Here is a 20610-nt window from a genome sequence, read left to right as displayed (position 1 = left end):
TATTGAGGGTAGAGGGTAGAGGGAACTAATGTCTGTTGTATGTGTAGTTTATGAATTGGTACTTTAACAAGCATTTCACATATTTAATCATTTCAATGGTCTTATGTATCTTTGTTAGTTTTTAATCCCCATTATATGGATGGTTCTGGTGCCAAGGGAAGTGACTTGCTCAAAGTAGTTTCAAAGCCTGTGCTTTTTTTTCTTTTTTAAAAGGCATAACCTCAGTCTATTTGTTAGTTAACCTCTAGTTGATCACTTTGGGTTTCTAGTCTTGAGAGTATGAGACCAGACCTTAAGTGTTCTAGTTGCCTACCCTTGTTTCTGGAAATTTAGGACTTGATAGCAAAATTGTGGGTGCTAGAGGATATAACAGTCAATTAAACACACATCTACCTCTAGTACCTCTTGACACATACCCACTAGCTTATATATTCTAGTCTAGGATATAGACATTAAACAAGATCAGTAGTAAATCATAGTCTTCTAGTGATACATGCTCAGGAGAAAAGTTAATCATGGACCAGGTCTAAGGTGTGCAGGATTGAAATTTTGTTTATTTATTTATTTTAAAATTTTATTTATTTATTCATGAGAGACACAGAGAGGCAGGGACCTAGGCAGAGGGGAGAAGCAGACTCCCTGCGGGGAGCCCAATATAGGACTCAATCCCAGGATCCTTGGATCATGACCTGAGCCAAAGGCAGATAGATGCTCAACCACTGAGCTACCCAGGTTCCCCATGGGATTGAAATTTTAGATGCGTTCACCAGGGAAGGCCAAGTTAAAGTGTTACTTGATGTGGAAGAGAGCTATACTAATATACCTAAAGAAAGTGTATTCCTGGTGGAGATGGGTGAGGCCAGAGTATGTCCAACTGGTTTGAGGAAGAGGGTTTTGTTTTAATGTATTAACTCGGTTCATTCAGCCTAAAGAGTGCTACTATTGTCTCTATTCTGTTGATGCAGAAACTGAGGGATGGAGAAGTCGAAGACCTTGCAAAGGCAGAGCTCTTAACCATTGTGTAGGACTGGCCACCCAGGGCCAAAGCATTTTCTCTGCAAGAATGAGGTTAGGAATTGCAAGGCCTCTAGAATTTCACTTTCTCTTCCACAGTCCTCTTTCTTTTCCTACTTTTAAAGAAGGAAAGTTTGTTTTACACACAAGTCTTTACCAACCTGGAGCTTATAGTCTAGCCTAGGATAGAGACATGAACAGGATAAGTATATAGTATGTTAGTGATACATGTTTAGGTGAACAGGACAATGTAGGGACTTGGTAGAGGAATTTGGGAAAGCTTGGCTTTTGACTGAGAATGCTGCTTATTTATTTGGGAATCTGGGAATCTGAGGTGCATTCCTGGTGGTTTCTCTATTGGCCACGCACTGCCCTCTTTAGACCATTGTTTGGTTAAGGAAACTGAATGTGCATCTGAGTTCTAGAGTCCTTGGTACTGGAGATGGGAGGAGTTTTGGAAAGAGGGCATGTGGCCCAAATGCTCCCAGACTGGACATGAGAATCGCCTGAGGAGATTCCTGGCCTTGTCCCAGAGCTGCTGATTCAGAATCTGGAGGGCAGGATTCCACTGTGTTGCTGAGGAGGTTAAGGTACAACCTGGTTAGTACTTTGCTACCGTTCCCCTCCCCCCACCCTGCCATCCCCAGTCTACCCCAGGGAGTTGGTCAGAGAACTAGGATGAGGACCCAGGTGTCCTTTCAGTCTAGTACTCTTTACCATGTTGTGCTGCTCCCTTACTCTTGAGATTAAAAAGTTGTAAAGAAGAGGATGTTTAATTTTATCAAATGGCATTTCAGTTCCTGTTTAATCATCTTCTTGGGGCCTTACTGTTTTTAAAACCTGGGATTGAAGCAGTACCTAAAGAGGAATTCTTTTTCAAGAAGCTGTGAGGCTTTTGTAATTCGTTGGAAATGGGAGAGATTGGTTAGGTAAATTTGGCCTTTCAAAAAAGTGATCTTCATCATTTTCAGAAGAGCATATTCTCTGTGAAAGGTGGCTAATGAAAGTGCTCTGGATGAGGACTTTATCATTTGTTGAGTTCATTAGTTTGGTGCTATTGCTGCATTATTTGAAGGACTCTTTCTGGAACCAAAGAAGAAATAAAGAAAATAGCAGCCACCTGGTTGTGGTTTTTCTGGCATGCCTCATTTGGGTGGACAGCTGTGAGGTGGTTATTACAGTTGGCTCTCATAATCTGTTTGAGTTTGCTAGGTGATTCAATGATTTACTTCTTTGGTCTCTTTTTTTCTACCCTTAGAGAGTTTTCTCTGGTCATCTGATTTGGAAAGAGCATAGTTAGCCTAAATATCTCTGAGCCAGGGAGAGAGGCACCTTGTTCTCTATCACTTTAGAGACAGAGTATGGGTTGGAAGGTTGTCTGATGTCTGAGTGCAGCCTCTCCTAGGGATTTGGTTAGGCTGGTGCTTCAGGTGATGGCTTTGAAATGAGTTCTTAGTCTGCAAAGGAGGAACACGCCCTAATTTTCTAGAATCATTTCTGTAAACAGAATAGGGTTGATAGAACTTTTGAGTTGGATTTTTAAATTTACATTCAATTTGGACACTTAGAGAATTTTTAAAGTTTTTTTATACCTCTTTGCAGTGATAGTGGTAATTTCTCTCTCCCAGAGGCAGATGACCAGTTGCTTAGAACTTGAACTAGTAACTAGAATGAATTGCTTTTCATCTCTCGTAAAGTAGAAATTTTGGGGTGTGATTCTCAGGTTAAGGAGGATAACAATTTTAGGCTGAGTGGGTTTGATTTCCTGGGTCAGGTGTTGGTCTGATGAGGTTTTGTTTTGTTTTGTTTTGTTTTGTTTTGTTTTGTTTTTTCCTATCAGCTTAGCTTCAGAAAAATCTTAAATACTGTCTCTGGGTGAGGCCAAATTGGAGGTTAAGGAATGTCTTATTGTCATCCTAGGCCCATGAACAGTAGGGAAACCTGACTGCTTAAAATGCAAAACAAAATGAAGGAAGTCTCCTTATTTTAGGAGACAGAATCTGAGGATGGAACTAAACAAGCAGGTTTCTGGGCAGTTTCTCTTCAGGTTGGGTAGGGGTCCTTGACCAATTTTCCCAGCCATGAAATACTGGAAGAGTAAGAAAAGGATGAAGAGGTTTGGATACAGATGTGGCTGGGGAAGAGGGCACAATGAGAATAATTTACTCTGGTTAATTATTGTGTACCAAGGTAAAAAGGGTAGTTCTTTTTAGAGTTGTCTACTCTGTCCATCCTAGGATCCCAGTGGAGCCACGTGGAGCTTGGGGGAAGCTGAAAGCGTTGATTGGGAGAGGCCTTACCTTTTATATTTGTCCCTGCCTGGAATGCTCCTCAACAGGGGAGGGTCCCAAACGGGAACTGGATCAACAGCTGCCGCCTTTCCCTGTAATCACAGGAAGCTGAGGCCGGGTGCCTTTGTATGGGAGCTCCGCAGCCAGACAATAGTTTGTGCTGGCGGGGCCATGTGGCGAGTCACGTGACCTGGGGCTGTTTTCTGCCGGGGTCCTTACCCATCTGTTCTCTCGGCTCTTTCTGGGTTATCAGGCCCCAGTCCAAGTCCTCCCAGGCAGCCAGCTTCATGGCCAGAGATTACGAGCACTAACCTTCCTGGCAGGGGCGGTGTGGCTTCGCGTTTATGCAGATTAGCCATGTGTTTCTCACTTCAAGGCGTTCCACAGGAAAAGCCTTTTCCTGTGTTTGGCTCTCAGTGGGCGGTTCCCAGCTTACTGTACTGGGACTCAGCAAGCAGCAGGCGTGCACGAGAGGGATCACAGTACACTGGCCCCCTCCCATTCCACCTCCAGTGCTACGTCACCACAACACAACCGCTCGCGCTCTCATACTGTTGGTGTCATTCATTCGGTGCCAAGATTGCTTTAAAAAATTCCCTTGGCCCCAGTTCAAACAGGAGTACAGCTGGGATGTGTTAGATTTTAGGCAGTCTGCCCTCAATTTGAGATGAGTTATAAATAGCAGTGCCGACTTCCTTAACTACCGCTCTCTGAGGTAAAATGCAGGTTAATTACTGTGGGAATCAATTAGGGGGTTCTTTCGGTTAAAGAGCCAGGGATGCCTTTTTTTATTGTTATTATTAAAAGTCATACAACAAATCTGGCCAGGAATGAATTGAAAGCACAAGGAGTAAGAAATAATATTTAAATGTCCAAATTCCAGGTTATGGCACTAAGTTTATACTGACCCCAACTAGTTGGCATTTAAGATGACAGAACAAATGGTAGTCAAGACTTGTTTCTGATGGACACCTTTTCTGCAGCCCTGGCCCATCCATCTCTACTCCTGTTCTTTCCAGTCTTTGGGTACCAAATCTGGTTCCTTAAACATTTGCTGCCTGGTCACTTCCTTTCTGTATCTTTGGGTTGAGACTGAAGCCAGAGCTTTCTTAGGTTGGACTTTTATTTCAGGAAAATTAAGTTTATCTTTCTTGGTGCCACTACAGAATGGTGTGATACATTTTGGTGAATAGTATCTTTCTACTTGGAAGTTTGAAGGAAGAGGGCATTGAGGGTGGTCTTCTCAGTCACAGTCAGAATTTGAAAAATTTGAAGTTTGTTCTATCTCAGCAATCCTGAGGGTTGTTAGGGCTTTCCTTGGTGCAATAAGAAGTTGTAAGGGATCCCATTAGCCCACTGGTCTGGAGGGGCATATAATTTCTTTTGCCTGGAATAGAGGGACTCTAAGCAAATGCTTAGTCAACAAGCTGTTCTGAATATATTCAGAGGATCTAGCCTACTAGGCATCCTTGCCTTTGATGCCCCTAAACTGCATCTTCTGATACGTTTTATTTGGCACACAGTTTGTGACATGGCCAGTGATCTGGAAAGAGATAAGTGGTAGATGGAATTGGATTTTTTTTTCCTTATGGCTCTCTCCCTCTTTTTTATTTTTATTTTTTAATGAATGCAGGAGAGTATATAGCAAGGGGCCCTACTTTCCTGATCAAGGGGACAGCATTTTCCTCTCATTTATGTGTCTTTGTGGCAGAGCCTTTGCTTTTGAAGTGTAATCACAGTAATCTACTCCTGTGGTTTCCTATTGAAAGAGTTTCTTCTCCATCATTCCCAGAGTGGAATCTCTGGCTCTTTGCAACCAGAGTTTGGTGTTTGCCATCCCCTGCCTCTTCCTTGGTGCCTGCTTGACTGCTGATACTGGCTTTTCTGTCTTGCATGTAGTAGGAATTTTTCTGGCTTAAAATTGCTATTTTCCAATAAAACTGATTAGTGATGATTTAAGGCCCCTTCTCTGTTATGAGAGATTGTAAGATGGCATTTCATCTATAACTACAAATCACAAATCTTTCACAATAGTTTTATTTATTTATTTTTTTCACAATAGTTTTAAATGTCAGAAGTGTGAGTTAGGTCTCTACCTCTTCTGATACGAACAGATGTTTAACTTTGACATGAGACCAGAGTAGTCAGATTGTTTGAACTGAGTATATTTTAGTTTGCAATGCTGCTGATTCTGTTGGTGATAAATGTTTGGTGAAGGGAAGGGGTCAGAAATCTGATGTCCAGGAAGGGGAAATGTCTTAATTTTATTTTTAGAATAAGAATTTCTTTGACTTGCATTTATTTTTGGCCTACCAAGATTTCCTAAAGTTGATAGAGGAATCCTTGAAACCTTTATTATCTATCCCCCTCTTAAGTAACTGTCCTCCATTGGGAGTACAGGAACCTAGATATGAGGGAGCAAAAGGTGACTTTTTGTTTTTAAGCAGTATGTTTGAGGATGTCTTTGCAGTTTGAAGACTTCTCTAGTGTAGGATGGCACATAAGAATCTTCTCAAAAGTGTGCTTGTTTTCCCTTGGCTGTTTGTTCCACCCTGCCCTCTTTTTTTTCTTTCAGTTCAATCCACATTTTTTTTTCTTCCCTCAAAGTCATAGCCTAGTTTAGGGTGCACCCTGGCCCTATGGCTAGATGATTTGATCTGGGCTTTCTCCCCATAGTGTCCCCTACCTACTTTTTACAGTAGGGCAACCTAGCACATTGGAGTTACTGACCCCTAGCTCTGCACTAAAGGACTTTGAAGGGAAAAACACCCAATCTCTGGCTTCCTAGTCTTGAGAGATGCAGTCAGTTAACTAGACAATTAAGTGGTAAATCTTACAATTCTGACTGAATTTACTCTAGGACATTTAGAAATGTGGCAGATTGAGAGTGTGTTGAAGAATGGGAAGTGCCTTCCTGTTGAAGGGTTGTTTCTGCTAGTGAAAGCCATTGTGGATAGGAGGGCAAGGCAGGATACCATTGTGTAGAGCTAAGCATGCCTAGGTGGATGTGAAACTGAAAAATGTGTAGAACTGGAGTACACTGTGGAGGGCTTTAGAGCCAGGCAGAAGCACTATTTATCATTATCGATAATAGTTACTACTTATTGGACATTTAAATACCAGGGACTGTGTGTAGTGTGTTATGTGCATTTTATTTTTGTTTTTCAAGATTTATTTATTGAGGGTGGGGAAGGGGCAGAGGGAGAGAATCCTAAGCAGACTCCCTGCTGAGCGTGGAGCCCCAGGTGGGGCTTGATCTCACAACCCTGAGATTATGACCTGAGCTGAAGCCAAGAGTTGGGTGCTCAACTGACTGAGGCACCCAGGCGCTCCAAGTTATGTGCATTTTAGGTGAAAAAGTTTTCTCTGTTTAGATGGACTTATGTTCAAGATCAGACAGTGATAGAGTTAGGATTTGAGCTCAAGTTTACAGACTTACTACATTCTTTACTGTTTCTATGCAATACTGTACCGGATGTAAATAGGAAGTTTGGAGCTATTGGTGAACAGGGAAAGATGAAAACTATTTTTGAGCATTGCTCTAGAACTGTGCGGTCCAATATGACAGTCACTAGCCACATGTGGTTATTTGAATTTGATTAAAAGTAAATAAAAATAATTCAGTTTCTCAGTTACACTAGCCATATTTTTAAATACCTGTCACATGTCACAGAAAATTTTATTGGACAGGGTGTCTCTAGATCTCAGTTAATAGTATACATTAGAGTCAGCCAAGAATCTTAAGGGGTGGAAGGGATGGGGAAGCCCAAGCCCTTCCAGATTCACTAAGTTGGAATCTCTGGGGAGAGACCCAGGCATTTGTGCGGCCTCACAGAAAATTCTGATCTGTAGCCCTGGTTGATAGCTCCTGCTCTAGAAGCTCCACAGTAACCATGGTAATGACTGCCCCTCTTGTGTTATGAGGAGACCTGGATTGACAGAGATACCTAGAGTGGGCTAGTCTCTCTGTTCAGGAAATGTAGTCTCTTCACCTGAGGGCCACATGGACAGCAGCTGCAGTTGGGGATGAGATGAGGATCTGGTCGTTATATGCAGCATAATGTGGCTGTGTAAGCCCCTGAGCTCTTTTTGGGATAGACTGGTGATGTTTTGGCTTCATTGCTAAGTGTATCTGGGGAAGACCACATGCTATTTATTACTCACTAGTCCAGTTGTTGTTAAATTTGAATTTCCTAAACAGTCCCCAAAGAATTCATGTAGCTCCAAAATTGATGACAGACTTTTTTTGGGGCTTCTGATACAGAGGGAGGACTTGCGCAAATATTGTTTAGATGGGATTGTTAGAAACATCACTTTAGTAATATTGACATGCAGTAGTGATTTGGGATACAATTTTACTATGGTTCACTGTAGTTTAGAAACTAGAAGGGTGCTTCCATCCTCATTGTTACCTTTTTAGCTCAGGCTTTGCTGCAGCCTAAGAATTTGCCTTTGCTTTTTCCCTCTTGGTGTTTAGAAGAGTTTCTGTGGCTTTTGTCTTACCCATTTTCCTCATGACAGTTCAACTCTCCCTCTATTATAAAAATATTTAGGTAGTACTCTGCCCCCAAAAGAAATGTGCAGAGAAACAGTTATCTGAATGTATCTCCCTCCACTTATCTTAGAGGGCTTTTGTTGTTTTTTTAAGGTCTTATCTACCTTAAGTTATAGAATATTAACTACTGAATAGCAGTAACAGGAAGGGACCTTAAGTTTAATCTAGACCAGTGGTTCTTAAAGTGTGGCCTCTGGACCAGCAGCATCAAAATCACCATGGAACTATTACCAGTATATAACCTAGGCCCAACCCTGAACCTGTAGAATCAGACACCTTAGGGATGAGTCTCATCAGCCTATGTATTACCAAGCCCTGTAGGTGATTTTGATGCCTGCTAAAGTTTGAGAACCACTGAACTCCTTAATTTCAGAGCTAATGATATTCAGGCCCAGAGTATTAATATCTGTTCCCCATTCCCAATTTAAGACTCAGTTCTCAAGTTTTGTGTCAAGTCCAGGCCTAATCTTCAACTTGGGTGTATCTATTTAAGGTGTTTAGAGACACCCCCTACTCTTATCCCCATTGATATAGGTAGGTATCTCTGGCTGGAAACCATGCTGGGCTCTGTCCTACCTATACAGATCCAATAGGATAGAATTGTGTCAGAAAGTGAATGAGCTGATTGTCCCACAAAGAGCTGAAAGAAAGCTGTGTTTGTAGCCAAATACTTGTGAATTGTATTTTGAACTTCCATTATTGGTGTACCTCTATATCTTGTCCTTTAAGGAGACAAAGGTTCTATCCTCCGTACACATTCAAACTCTTGAATATTACCTTTAATATTCAAGATGAACTTTTTAGTTGAAATGCCCAAGGCTCTAAATTCAGAGTCAACAACTATAACTTAGCCACATTATCCATTTGGAAGAAAGCACAAATGTAAGTGCTTGTGCCATAGTGTGAACAGGTTACAGATAGGCAAGAAAAAAAAGATTCCACGATTAAAGAATGGAAAAGTCTACATGCTTATATATTTGAATTCTCCCCCCCCCCCAAAAAAAAAGAAAAAGGAATTCCCAACTACAGTATTGAAGCATTAGTTTTGGTGGTGTTGAATAAGATCATGGCAGAGTATAACAGCACCGTCCTTTCCCAATGAAGGATCTTTGTTCTGATTTTCTACACCACAGAGTACATATATTCATTGCTCCACACCTGGCCTGTCCCTTGGATCTCAAGTAGTACCACACTTATAAAGGTAGTGCATAGCTTTCATGGTGGTATTCACATTTTGCATATGGCAGAATCAAGGTTCTGAGGAAGATTAAATGACTTGCCCAAGGATTACTGGTCTGTACCACTACTTTTTCACAGTAACTGTTTTCCTTTGTGGCATACAGACCTGTATGCTTGGGTTTATGTTCATATTGGCCAGAGGCTATCAAAGCTTCAGGTTAATGAAATGCTTTTTATTTTGTAGCCATCCAGTCCAATGGATCAGATGGGCAAGATGAGACCTCAGCCATATGGCGGGACTAACCCATACTCGCAACAACAGGGACCTTCATCAGGACCGCAGCAAGGACATGGGTACCCAGGGCAGCCATATGGGTCCCAGACCCCGCAGCGGTACCCGATGGCCATGCAAGGCCGGGCGCAGAGTGCCATGGGTGGCCTCTCTTATGCACAGCAGGTAGATGATGACTCCAATTACCTTAACCCTTGTTGCTGTCCAGGATGTGGTCTTGAGCTGTAGAATCAGAATGAGTCTTTGGCATCTAAACCTCTCGAAAGGAGCATAGGCCAAGAGCTCAGTTGGCTACAATATGCTACTTACAAGGCCAAGATTGTGGGCATCATCCCATGTATGCACAAAGAAAAACTGCTCCCTGGCCACAGGCTGTACATATCTGTGTCCTTTGACCTGGCTGGCCTGCTGATACCCACTGAGTGGTGATCTCTGAAGGAGGTGTGGAAAAAAGGCAGGAGCTGGGCACCTATCTACGACAATCAAGAAAAGCCCTTTATTGTGTGCCCTGGGGATGGAAAGGGCCTTTGATGTTTCCTGAAGTCTTCAATATATAGCATCTGATTTTCAATGATTAGGAGGGACTGGGAATAGAAGAAAAGGGGAAGATTGAACAGTAGTGATGCTAACAGTGCTGTTAAAAATGTTAAGATTTCCCTCATCTCCTTTTGTCTGGCCATCTGCACCATTATCTTTTTATTGTCATTTTTTGTTTTGACAGCATTTTCTATCATTTATATTTGAGTAATACTCATACTGAAAACGGAGATGGATAGAATATAAAACCTAACTTCACTTCTAAGAATTCTAGCAAAATATGCCCTTAAATGTGGAAAATAGGATACTGTCACTTTGGGGAGTTTTTTTGTTTTTGGGTGTTTTTTTTTCCAATGAGAAGATGGAGAGATGGGTGGATATTATTGGATGTTTTTTTTTTTTTTTTCTTTTGGCCAATTTATCAAATACATACACCCCACCTTGCCCCACCCTGCAAATGCTAGAATTGTGCCTGGTACAAGTAAGCAGGTAGGCTCTCAGATATTTTTTTAATGAAGACTGAAAAGAGAACCAGAGTAGCTTAGTGATTTGCATGCTGTCTGGGTTACTAAACCCTAGGTTTTCAGTCGCCTTAGCCAGGCTGCTATTGACTATTCGTTGTGGCTAGGATATAGATTCCTAATGCTTATAGAACAGTCTTAAACCATGATAAAGAGGAAGTTCATTGGTGAAAACGGCTGCTCTTGAACTCGTGTTAAGTTGCCCAAATGTTAGTGTAAGTTTTCTGTGAATGAATGCAGTCCGCTTGTAGACAAACCAACTAGTAACCCAGCTGGGCTGTCCTTCCTGGCTTGATTTAGAAAGGCATAGTAGGAAAAACCATGGATCTTCTAGATGGGAGGCTTGGCATACCTGCTTTTTATGCTCCTCCTCAGACTATAGCTTCTGACGGAATACCTTTATTCATCCAGAAGAGTCTGCTAAAAGTATCCTTTCCTTTTCTACAGATTCCTCCTTATGGACAACAAGGCCCCAGTGGGTATGGTCAACAGGGCCAAACTCCATATTACAACCAGCAAAGTCCTCACCCCCAGCAGCAGCAGCCGCCCTACTCCCAGCAGCCACCGTCCCAGAACCCTCACGCCCAGCCTTCCTATCAGCAGCAGCCACAGTCTCAGCCACCACAGCTCCAGGCTTCTCAGCCTCCCTATTCCCAGCAGCCATCCCAGCCTCCGCATCAGCAGTCCCCAACTCCATACCCCTCCCAGCAGCCCACCACCCAGCAGCACCCCCAGAGCCAGCCCCCCTACTCACAGCCACAGGCACAGTCTCCCTACCAGCAGCAGCAACCTCAGCAGCCAGCCTCCTCGACGCTCTCCCAGCAGGCTGCATACCCTCAGCCCCAGTCTCAGCAGTCACAGCAAACTGCCTATTCCCAGCAGCGCTTCCCTCCGCCGCAGGTAAGGTGGCCCTGCCTCTTGCCCTTCCCCGTGTGTGACCACAGGCAGCTTGGGGCTTGGTGTCAGGAGGACTTTGCCATACAAATTGGTTCTCTAATGTGCACTTAAAAACCAATTAAACTCTGGGTAAACATGCTAACTAGATTGATTGAACTAATAAAGGCATAACCTTCTTAACTGCATAAAATACCTGTGGCTCTTCTTACTGATGAAGAAATAAGGCAATGGAACGTTACATAGATAAGAAACTAAAGATAATGGGACTGTTTTTGTTTTTATTTTATAACCTAGCATTCAGAACTTGATCATCCAAGTGAGTGGTTTTTTTTTAAAAAGTTACTTTAGGAGGCTATACTGTACTTTCATTCCAACTGCCATCACATTCTGCTATTGCTCAAAATATTTTGGACCCCTTCATTTGAAATTGCCATCAGAGCTCACATTACATTCTTTAGAATATTCTCAGTGGTGGCAAGTCCTTTCATTTGTTAAAGGTGGATTTGATTTTCGGAAATAGCGAAAATATGTTTGTAGCCATGTCTCTGAATAAGGTAGATGAAGAACCCTAAAAATAACAATTTGGGCTTTATTCTTTAAAGAGCAAAAATGAGAAGAAGTAACAGTCCTGACAGGTCCACTAATGATTCTGGGCATTATTGGAATATCTTATCCTAAGGCAATGTCTTTGAAGGAAGCAGTACTCATTTTAATGCAGAGATTCTAGCATGAGGTTGTTTTTTTGGTTTTGTTTTGTTTTTTAATTGCTTTCATTCCTTGATGGATAAAACTTATAGTTAGCCATACTTCAGCATTTAACCCCAAGGAATAGCTATCTGTGCTGATAGATGGTCAGCAGTGCTGTTCAGAGTCTTAATCCACTATTGACATTCTTTTTTTTTTTTTTTAATTAAACCAGCAGCTTTGTTTTTAAGTTTTTATTGTAATTCCAGTTAATATAGTGTTAAATTAGTTTCAGGTGTACAGTATAATGATTGAACAATTCTATATGTCACCCAATATTCATTGATATTCTTGTCTTATGAGCCATACCTTATATTTTTCTGCTTTCAGATAATATAGAGGACACTTGGGGAGTTTCTTGCTCCCACCTGTCCTCCGTGAGACAGTCAGTCCTATAGCCCTTTTACCATGAAGCAAGCTTGCCTGGTTTACCAGTACCAGGCCTTCACAGCATTTGTTTTTCTTATTTTAGGAGTTATCTCAAGATTCATTTGGGTCTCAGGCATCCTCAGCCCCCTCAATGACCTCCAGTAAGGGAGGACAAGAAGATATGAACCTGAGTCTTCAGTCAAGACCCTCAAGCTTGCCTGTGAGTATTCTTGCCAACCTCTGAAAGGTGATGGAGCAGAGAAAAAAGCAAAGAAAACTGGTTTCTGGTTGGATGTTTTGGTGATGGGGCCTAAATAAACAATGAGCTATTTCTTGAATTCAGGTTGAAAATTCTAAATAGAAATTTATGGATGACTTGTGGAATGTCTGTTTTGGCTTGCTGCCTGGGAAGTAGGTTTGGTGATCTCTATAGAGTTTTTTTAATTTTGTGTTTTGTTTTTTAAATCTTGGGCTCTGAGGCATGGACCAGGTAAGGGACAGAGAAGATGAAGATGTTATAAGCTCTGTCTGCTCTCCATCAAAGTTGAGCGAAGTTTCAGGGTTATTTTGACCTTACTTTTGAGGGCTAAATTTTTAGGGTTTTGTCTTAATGTTTGGCTAGGACGTAGGATCTGGGGTGCATCCAGCATGGAATGTCACATTGATCATGGGCTGAGTAAAAGCAGTTTTTCTGGTCCTTTGTGTGAATAGGTTCTTTTGTCTAGTGGAGTGCTTGGTGCCCAGATGCTTGATTGGTGTTTATGGATGAACTGACTGTATCCTGAGAAAGGCAGTATGGTCTGCTGATGAAAAGCTTGGGCTCTAGAGCCAGAGTTCCTGAGTCTGCATTTTGACTCTGCCACTAACTCTGTAGCCTTGGGCAAGTCACTTAACCTTCCCATGCCTTCTTTTTTGCATCTGTAAAATGAACCTAAAGAACCCACTTTGTGGGGTGGTTATTAACATGAGATAGATCAAAATAGAGTGTTCATGCATTGTGGGCACTGCATAAATGTCAAACATTCTCATCATCTCCTCAGAGGGCATAGGGACTATATTTGATACCTGAGAGACAGTACCAACTAGATAATAGTAGACAGGTTCTGGGAACATTTACCCCTAGTCTTAGCTCTAGTGGTATATGTGAACAAGTTACACAGGCTGTGAAAGTTAATCTACTGGGCACAGGAATGAAATGGGCTACTCTAAAATCTAATAAGATAGTTGGTAGCAAACCCTCCATTACAAATCCTGCTTTAGTAAATAGAAATTCAGCCATACATGTCTAGATAAGTCTTTTGAAATCTTGATTCTACTTAAAGGTATCTCTTTAGTTCTTCTGACTTGGGAGAAAATGGTTTCTGGATTTTTAAGGAATAGGTAGGAGGCAAGAACTCTCTTCATCACAAAGCCTCTTGTGGCTTTCCCTAGGCTTTCCCTGAAGATCTCTGAGCATTACCTGGATAGGGCAAGGTCTACGGGATCCCTCAGTACCTGTTATAACAGGCATCTCAGGCCAGGGTGCATAGCCCCTGTCAGATGGGACCCTGAAACTGTTGACTTTCTCAGTTAAGGAATTGGGTGAGGGTATGTCTGAATAAGGCAATCCCTGTTGTTCCCTTTTCATTAATTACTGTTGCAGTCCTTTTCTGCATCCCAAACTTGACTGGAATGTGTTTTTTAACCTGATTCAGTCAGAAATGTAACTACTCCCTCATCATCTGTGGTCTGTAGCTAAATGAGTGAGGTGCAACTGTGGCAAGAAACCAAATCAGTGGATTTTTGCCAATGTTTTAAGTTGTTCCCCATCAAAAAGTTTCTGCTTGCTCCTAGTAATCTTCCAGCAGAACTGTATTTGTTATTTTTCAGTCCTGAGAAGCCTAGCATACAAACACATTGCATGTCTTCTAAGGGTTGAGAGCCTTGTATTGTCAAATCCAGGGCTTCTGATTTGACCTGCTGAAGTGAAGGCACTGGCAGCTTCGTGGGCCCAGGGGAGGATTGTTCCTGGGCAGCCTATCACAAGGAGCATTCCCAAGCTCAGGCTTCTACTATAGATTCATCCAAATGGGTCATTTGCTCTGTGGTAGAAGCTCTATGTGGGAGGTGAGCTGGCTGGGTTATTGGCATGTTGTTTGTTGAATTGCTTTTTATCCCTCTGCTACTTGGACTAAGAAACAAAAGGTGGTTATTCTTTGAAATTTTGGTTTGATGCCAGATTTGCCTAGCCAGGCTGGGAAACGGTCACATTTGAAGAAAGGAGAAGTCGGGATTCCCTAGAAGAGGCCCATTCTTTTCTGAAGCAGTTGTGTCAAGGAATCCCTAGGTTTGCTGGTGCATTCCTTCACTCAGCAGATGTTTATGGGGCACCTCTTTGTATTTGGCTCCAGAAGAGAAGCTAAGCCTCTCCCATTTTCACATTCCCCTCTTTGCTCATTCACCTTATCCAGTTAGCCCTAAGGGCATTATGATTGTGACCCTTGATTTAAAGACTCATGATTTCTGATCCTGATTATTACAAAAATTAGATTTTGAGTTTTTGCTCAGCTATTAATGCCAAACCATTTAGCTGCTTTTATCCTGGTTATGTTATCCCTCTATTTAAAACTTCTCAACTGTTTTTCATTAATCTTAGAATAAAATCCAAAATCCTTTATATTACATACGCTGCCCCCTGCTTCTGATTTAGGTCTGGAAGGAGGACTGAGACTACATTTCTAACAAATTTCTTGATACTGCTGTTGCTACTAGACCAGGGGTGACACTTTGAGAACATCTACTTCATACTTCTTTGCCCTTTGCCTTGCTATGGACTTTGTCTAGGTTTTTTTTTTTTTTTTGTCTAGGTTTTGTAAAGCCCCATGCTTTTTTCTGTGTCTAGATCTCTGCACAGGCCTTTCCTTTTGTCTAATACACATTTCCTCCTAACTCCTCTTATTCATATTTCAGACTACATCTTCAAGATTATTTCCTCAGAAAACTCCTTCCTGATCAAATGTCAAAACTCAGCCTAAATAACTGCTCTGATGCCCTCACTGGCTAAAGGCAGTTTTTGCCTAAAAACAAACAAACAAACAAACAAACAAACAAACACCTCTGCAATATTTAAGACTTCTTAAAAGGTGTAAAGAATGATTCGGTGCCTCAGGACCCATCTCTAGAAAGCAGACCTTGGGGCACCTGGGTGGCTCAGCGGTTTGGTGCCTGCCTTTGGCCCAGGGCGTGATCCTGGAGTCCTGGGATTGAGTCCCACGTCAGGCTCCCTGCATGGAGCCTGTTTCTCCCTCTGCCTATGTCTCTGCCTCTCTCTGTGTCTCTCATGAATAAATAAATAAAACCTTTAAAAAAAAAAAAAGAAAGAAAGAAAGAAAGCAGACCTTGCTAACATAGGTAAAAGCACCTTATATAGCCCTCTGGGATCACTTCCCTACCCGTGTACCAAGAAAAATACTATCCTATATCTGAGGTTTGTTTGCTTCATGTCACCAGAGCACTTTGCTAATACCTCTACATTTGGGTCTCTTCATTTGATGGTAAGCTTGGGGGAGCAGGCACTGTGTTACTGATTTATGTGCCCCTAACACCTATCACATGATGCCCCAGACCAGTGGTTCTCTACCTTGGCTGCATCTTAGAATTACCTGAGGAGCAAATGATCTTTAAAAACCAATGGCCAGGGGACGCCTGGGTGGCTTAGTGATTGAGCATCTGCCTTTGGCTCAGGTCGTGATCCTGGGGTCCTGGGATCGAGTCCCACATCAGGCTCCTTGCATGGAGCCTGCTTCTCCTCCCTCTTCCTATGTCTCTGCCTCTCTGTGTCTCTCACGAATAAATAAATAAAATCTTTAAAAAAAACAAAAAACAAAACAATGTCCAGGGTTCACAGAGTTCTGAATCATTTGAGGGGCTGGGGGGACTTGGGCTCTGCTATGGTTAGAAGCTGTGATTGATTTGTAGCCCTGGTAGAGATTCATAATCCAAACTGTGTCAGCTTCCTTTGCTAAAACAGACTATCTTAGCACCCATGTTTTCAGTCAGTATTTATCTTAAGTGTAACTTCAATTATTTAACACAAGCTCAGTGAGGGCTGACTGTCTCTGTCTTGCTCTTGGCCATCATAGTGCATGGCATAAAGTAGTCTCCAATTCAGTGAACAAATGAACCTGAGCAGTATTTATTACGTTGTTCATTCACAAAGTGTATGGCTGACAGGGGACAGCTTGACCATATTGTAAAATTGTTTTCACTGCTAGGGCAAGGCAGGTATCACAGCCTTAAAGGAAGGCCCAAACTTCATTTAGAGGACAGATGAATTTATTTATGCTTTCTAATAGTTGCTTTAAGAAGGGGTTAGGGTTTGTCATCTATCTTATAAAAGAGCCACTACTTCACCTTATGGTAAGAAAGTTCTTGTAAGGAATGGGTGAACAAACCTTTAGGTGTTTCTTTTCTTTTTTTCTTTTTTTAACTTTTATATATTTATTTTTTGAAGATCTTATTTATTTATTAATGAGAGAGAGAGAGAGAGCGAGCGGCAGAGACACAGGCAGAGGGAGAAGCAGGCTCCATGCAGGGAGCCTGACGTGGGACTTGATCTCGGGTCTCCAGGATCCCGCCCTGGGCTGAAGGCAGTGCTAAACCACTGAGCCACCCGAGCTGCCTAAGGTGTTTCATTAAGTCTCTAATTTTCTTGAGCGTGGGGCAAAATCTTTAAGGGTCTTATCTGAAAATTGGTATCTGACTTTCAATTATAATCATTTCTGGGAATGACCTGGAATTGCGTCTTTAAAAGCTTCTGTTTAGGGATCCCTGGGTGGCGCAGCGGTTTGGCGCCTGCCTTTGGCCCAGGGCATGATCCTGGAGACCCGGGATCGAATCCCACATTGGGCTCCCGGTGCATGGAGCCTGCTTCTCCCTCTGCCTATATCTCTGTCTCTCTCTCTCTCTCTCTGTGACTATCATAAATAAATAAAAGTTTAGAAAAATTAAAAAAAATAAAATAAAAGCTTCTGTTTAAGTGATTCATTCAAGTATGTGTGGTTTCTCTAGTGAATGTTTCCCAATTTTTTTCTTACTGAGGCACATTTGTAAATTTACATTTTAGTCTTGAGATAGAGTTTCCATTCAGTGGTGGAAAATGGATATAGGATCGAAAGCCCAGATCTGGAAAGGTTAACCAGATCAGTGCTTCTCAAACTTAAGCATGCACTGAGAATCATCTGGAGATTAATTAAAACACAGATTACTGACCTCTACCCAGAGAGGTTCTAATTAAGTGGGTATAAGGAGGGGAGCTAAGAATTTGCATTTCTAGCAAGCTCTCAGGTGGTGCTGAAGTTCCAAAAACCATACTTGAATAACAGTGAGTTTAGGTAGTAGCCCTTTGAAAAGGGAAGGAAAAAAAATTACTAGACTAGGAAGCCACAGTGGTAACTGAATACAACAGTGGTGACTCTTGGTGATCTGGAGGGAAGGCTATGGCTTGAAAATGGTGGAAAGAAAAGAGACTTGAGAGAAACACTGTGTGTAGTCTTTGCACTTTCAGTGCCACCCTGGAAGTTTTCCATGTGGCACACATCACTGGATCCCTTCCAAAAGTTGGTCACCTCCTCCTAGTCTACCTCAGAAATGGCTTTCGAATCTGGCTTCCCCTGTCCTACCCATTGCCCCTGCCCCCCTTTTTAAAGGCCCCTTTTACCTCCTACCTAGTGCCTTGCCCCTGGTGGTTCTGTTTATTTTCCTTCCATAATCATCAGACTAGTCATCTTTAAAAAAAAATCAACCCTGGGGGCACCTGGGTGGCTTAGTTAAGTGACTCTTCTTGGTTTGGGCTCAGGGTCCTGAGATCGAACCCTGAATCATCATCTGGCTCCCCACTTGGTGGGGAGTCTGCTTCTCTCTCTCTTTCTTTCTCTCTCTCTCTCTCTCTCTCAAATAAATAAATCTTTAAAAAGAAATCTGGCAAGTTAACATTACTGCTTTAAAAACCTCTGACTAGGGATCCCTGGGTGGCGCAGCGGTTTGGCGCCTGCCTTTGGCCCAGGGCGCGATCCTGGAGACCCGGGATCGAATCCCACATCAGGCTCCCGGTGCATGGAGCCTGCTTCTCCCTCCGCCTGTGTCTCTGCCTCTCTCTCTCTCTCTGTGACTATCATAAATAAATAAATAAATAAATAAATAAATTAAAAAAAAAAAAAAAAAAAAAACCTCTGACTAGGGGGATCCCTGGGTGGCTCAGTGGTTTGGCGCCTGCCTTTGGCCCGGGGCGCGATCCTGGAGTCCCGGGATCAAATCCTGAGTCCGGCTCCCGGCATGGAGCCTGCTTCTCCCTCCTCCTGTGTCTCTGCCTCTCTTTCTCTTTAAAAAAAAAACAAAAACAAACCTCTGACTACCTGTTGCCTATAGGTTTAAGCCCAAGGGTGATACAAGTTCTTTTGTGATCTGGAGGATGAGAATATTTAAAACAAAAAACAGTGGATAAGTTTCCTGTCCCTCGAGTAAAAGCTAGCACACTGTTTGCTGTGGATATTCTATAGAAGGCAGACAGGCATTAGACAAGGGTTAGACTTTGATGCCTTCTGAGAAGTAGCCTGTGATATGACATGGTTGCTGCCCTGAGTATCCTCTTTGTTTCGTTAATAAAACAAATAGAAGAATGTATGCCTGAGTGTTACAATGGGTGCTTTCTGAAAATTTGGTCAAGTCGGTGATCACTTATGTCTGAGTAGTTGAGGGAAAACATCATGGCAGAATTTAAAATGACCTTAGTTATGGACATACTTGGGAGGTTGGAAAGGAAAAATCTAGCCTGAGCAGAGGCCAGGTAGGGGTGGGGTATAGTATAGCTGATACTGAGGGATTGATGAGGATTAGGCTTCTAGGGGGTAGGGAGTAACAGAAAGGAGAGCTAGATTACAGGGGTTAGGGCCCTAGTGGGCCTACTAAGCCATATGAATTTGATCTTACAGACCTGCAGATAGGCTATTGGAGCAGTAACATGATAAAAATAACGTTAAAAAAAAAAACAATCCATTCGTGTATAGTGTGGTTTGCAAAGGAGAGAGTCTGGAAGCAAGGGAAGAAGTTCAACTGTTGGAATAATTTTGATGAGAGGTATGGAGTTGTTCCCCTCTGTCTCTTTGCATAGCCAGCCTAGTCCCAGCTCTGATTTGTGCAGGAAAGACTATAGACCTGAGATGAGGTGGGGAGAAAGATCTCATTGACAAAAATAGAAAGCTTAATAGGAAAACACATTTTTGGAGGAGAAGGTAAGTTCCATGTAGTGAAATGTTTAAAGACAAATGTTTAGCTGCTAGTTGGAGATAGGAGACTGCAAGTTGGTTAAGAGTTGTCTGGTTCGAGTTGGGGAAATGTCTGTCTGTGGTGTAATTCATAGTTAACAATGGAATGAAGGAGGCCTCTCAGGCCATGGCTTATGGAGAGAGGAGCCAGTGAGAGCCCTGGACAGTGCCTTTGCCCAGCAAATAGCTGGTGAGCTCAGAGGAGGACCAGGATTATCATATTTATGAAAGCCAAAAGGAAGGGGGAATGGTCCACATCACATTTATATTTCAAAGAGTATAAAGTTGGATTTGTCAGGCAGCAGGTTATTGGGATCCTTTATAGATGTGGAGAGGACCTGATTTCTGAGGGTTAGAGGAAAGGAAATGAACCGGGAAAGGTGTAAAGGCAAAGAGCATTCTTGAAAGGCATTGAAGGGAGGGGGCAGCTGAATCAGCCCAAATTCCTCTACTTCATCTGAAGACCCGCATGTGTATAAGGCAGATAGATAGAAGGGTGGAGATGCTGGCAGAATATTAGGAGGGTATAAACAGACTTCTCTTTCAGGAGTTGTGAAGGAAAGCAATCAAGGGCACTCACTGGGTTAGCTCACAAAGGACAGTGTACCCTTGACTGGAAAAGTCTTAGAGACTGCTGTCAAAGTGCTGGATCATACTTGTTTCTTCTGGTTAGGTAGGAGTGGAGGTTATTGATGCTGGATATGAGGTGGAGAAGAGGATTAGGATTTTTAATGTTTGTTAAATTAATTACAAATTTTTTCCTTTAAATCACTTGGGTTTCCAAGCCCTTCCTTTAGATTTCACTTAATAACACTGTAGCTATTAGCTAGCACTCATGTTTTACTACTGTGATGTTCTCAGAACTTGGGTTACAGTGATCTGGAAAGAGGAAATGGGAGGGGAACTATGT

At 42.3% G+C, this 20610-nt stretch overlaps 1 protein-coding gene across 3 annotated transcripts in view; it reads left to right on the top strand.

The window, feature by feature from the left end:
- ARID1A (AT-rich interaction domain 1A) overlaps positions 1-20610 on the top strand; it is a 69847-nt gene that overhangs the window by 16298 nt on the left and 32939 nt on the right. For all 3 annotated transcript variants that reach the window (XM_041765212.1, XM_041765213.1, XM_041765215.1), the window contains exons 2-4: positions 9284-9496; positions 10837-11289; positions 12503-12619. In XM_041765212.1, the coding sequence (XP_041621146.1) occupies positions 9284-9496; positions 10837-11289; positions 12503-12619 (783 nt within the window). The remainder of the gene's footprint in view (positions 1-9283; positions 9497-10836; positions 11290-12502; positions 12620-20610) is intronic.

This window comes from Vulpes lagopus, chromosome 8 (assembly GCF_018345385.1).
Source record: "Vulpes lagopus strain Blue_001 chromosome 8, ASM1834538v1, whole genome shotgun sequence".
Classification (NCBI taxonomy): Eukaryota; Metazoa; Chordata; class Mammalia; order Carnivora; family Canidae; genus Vulpes; species Vulpes lagopus.
This window is presented reverse-complemented; position numbering and strand designations above follow the sequence as displayed.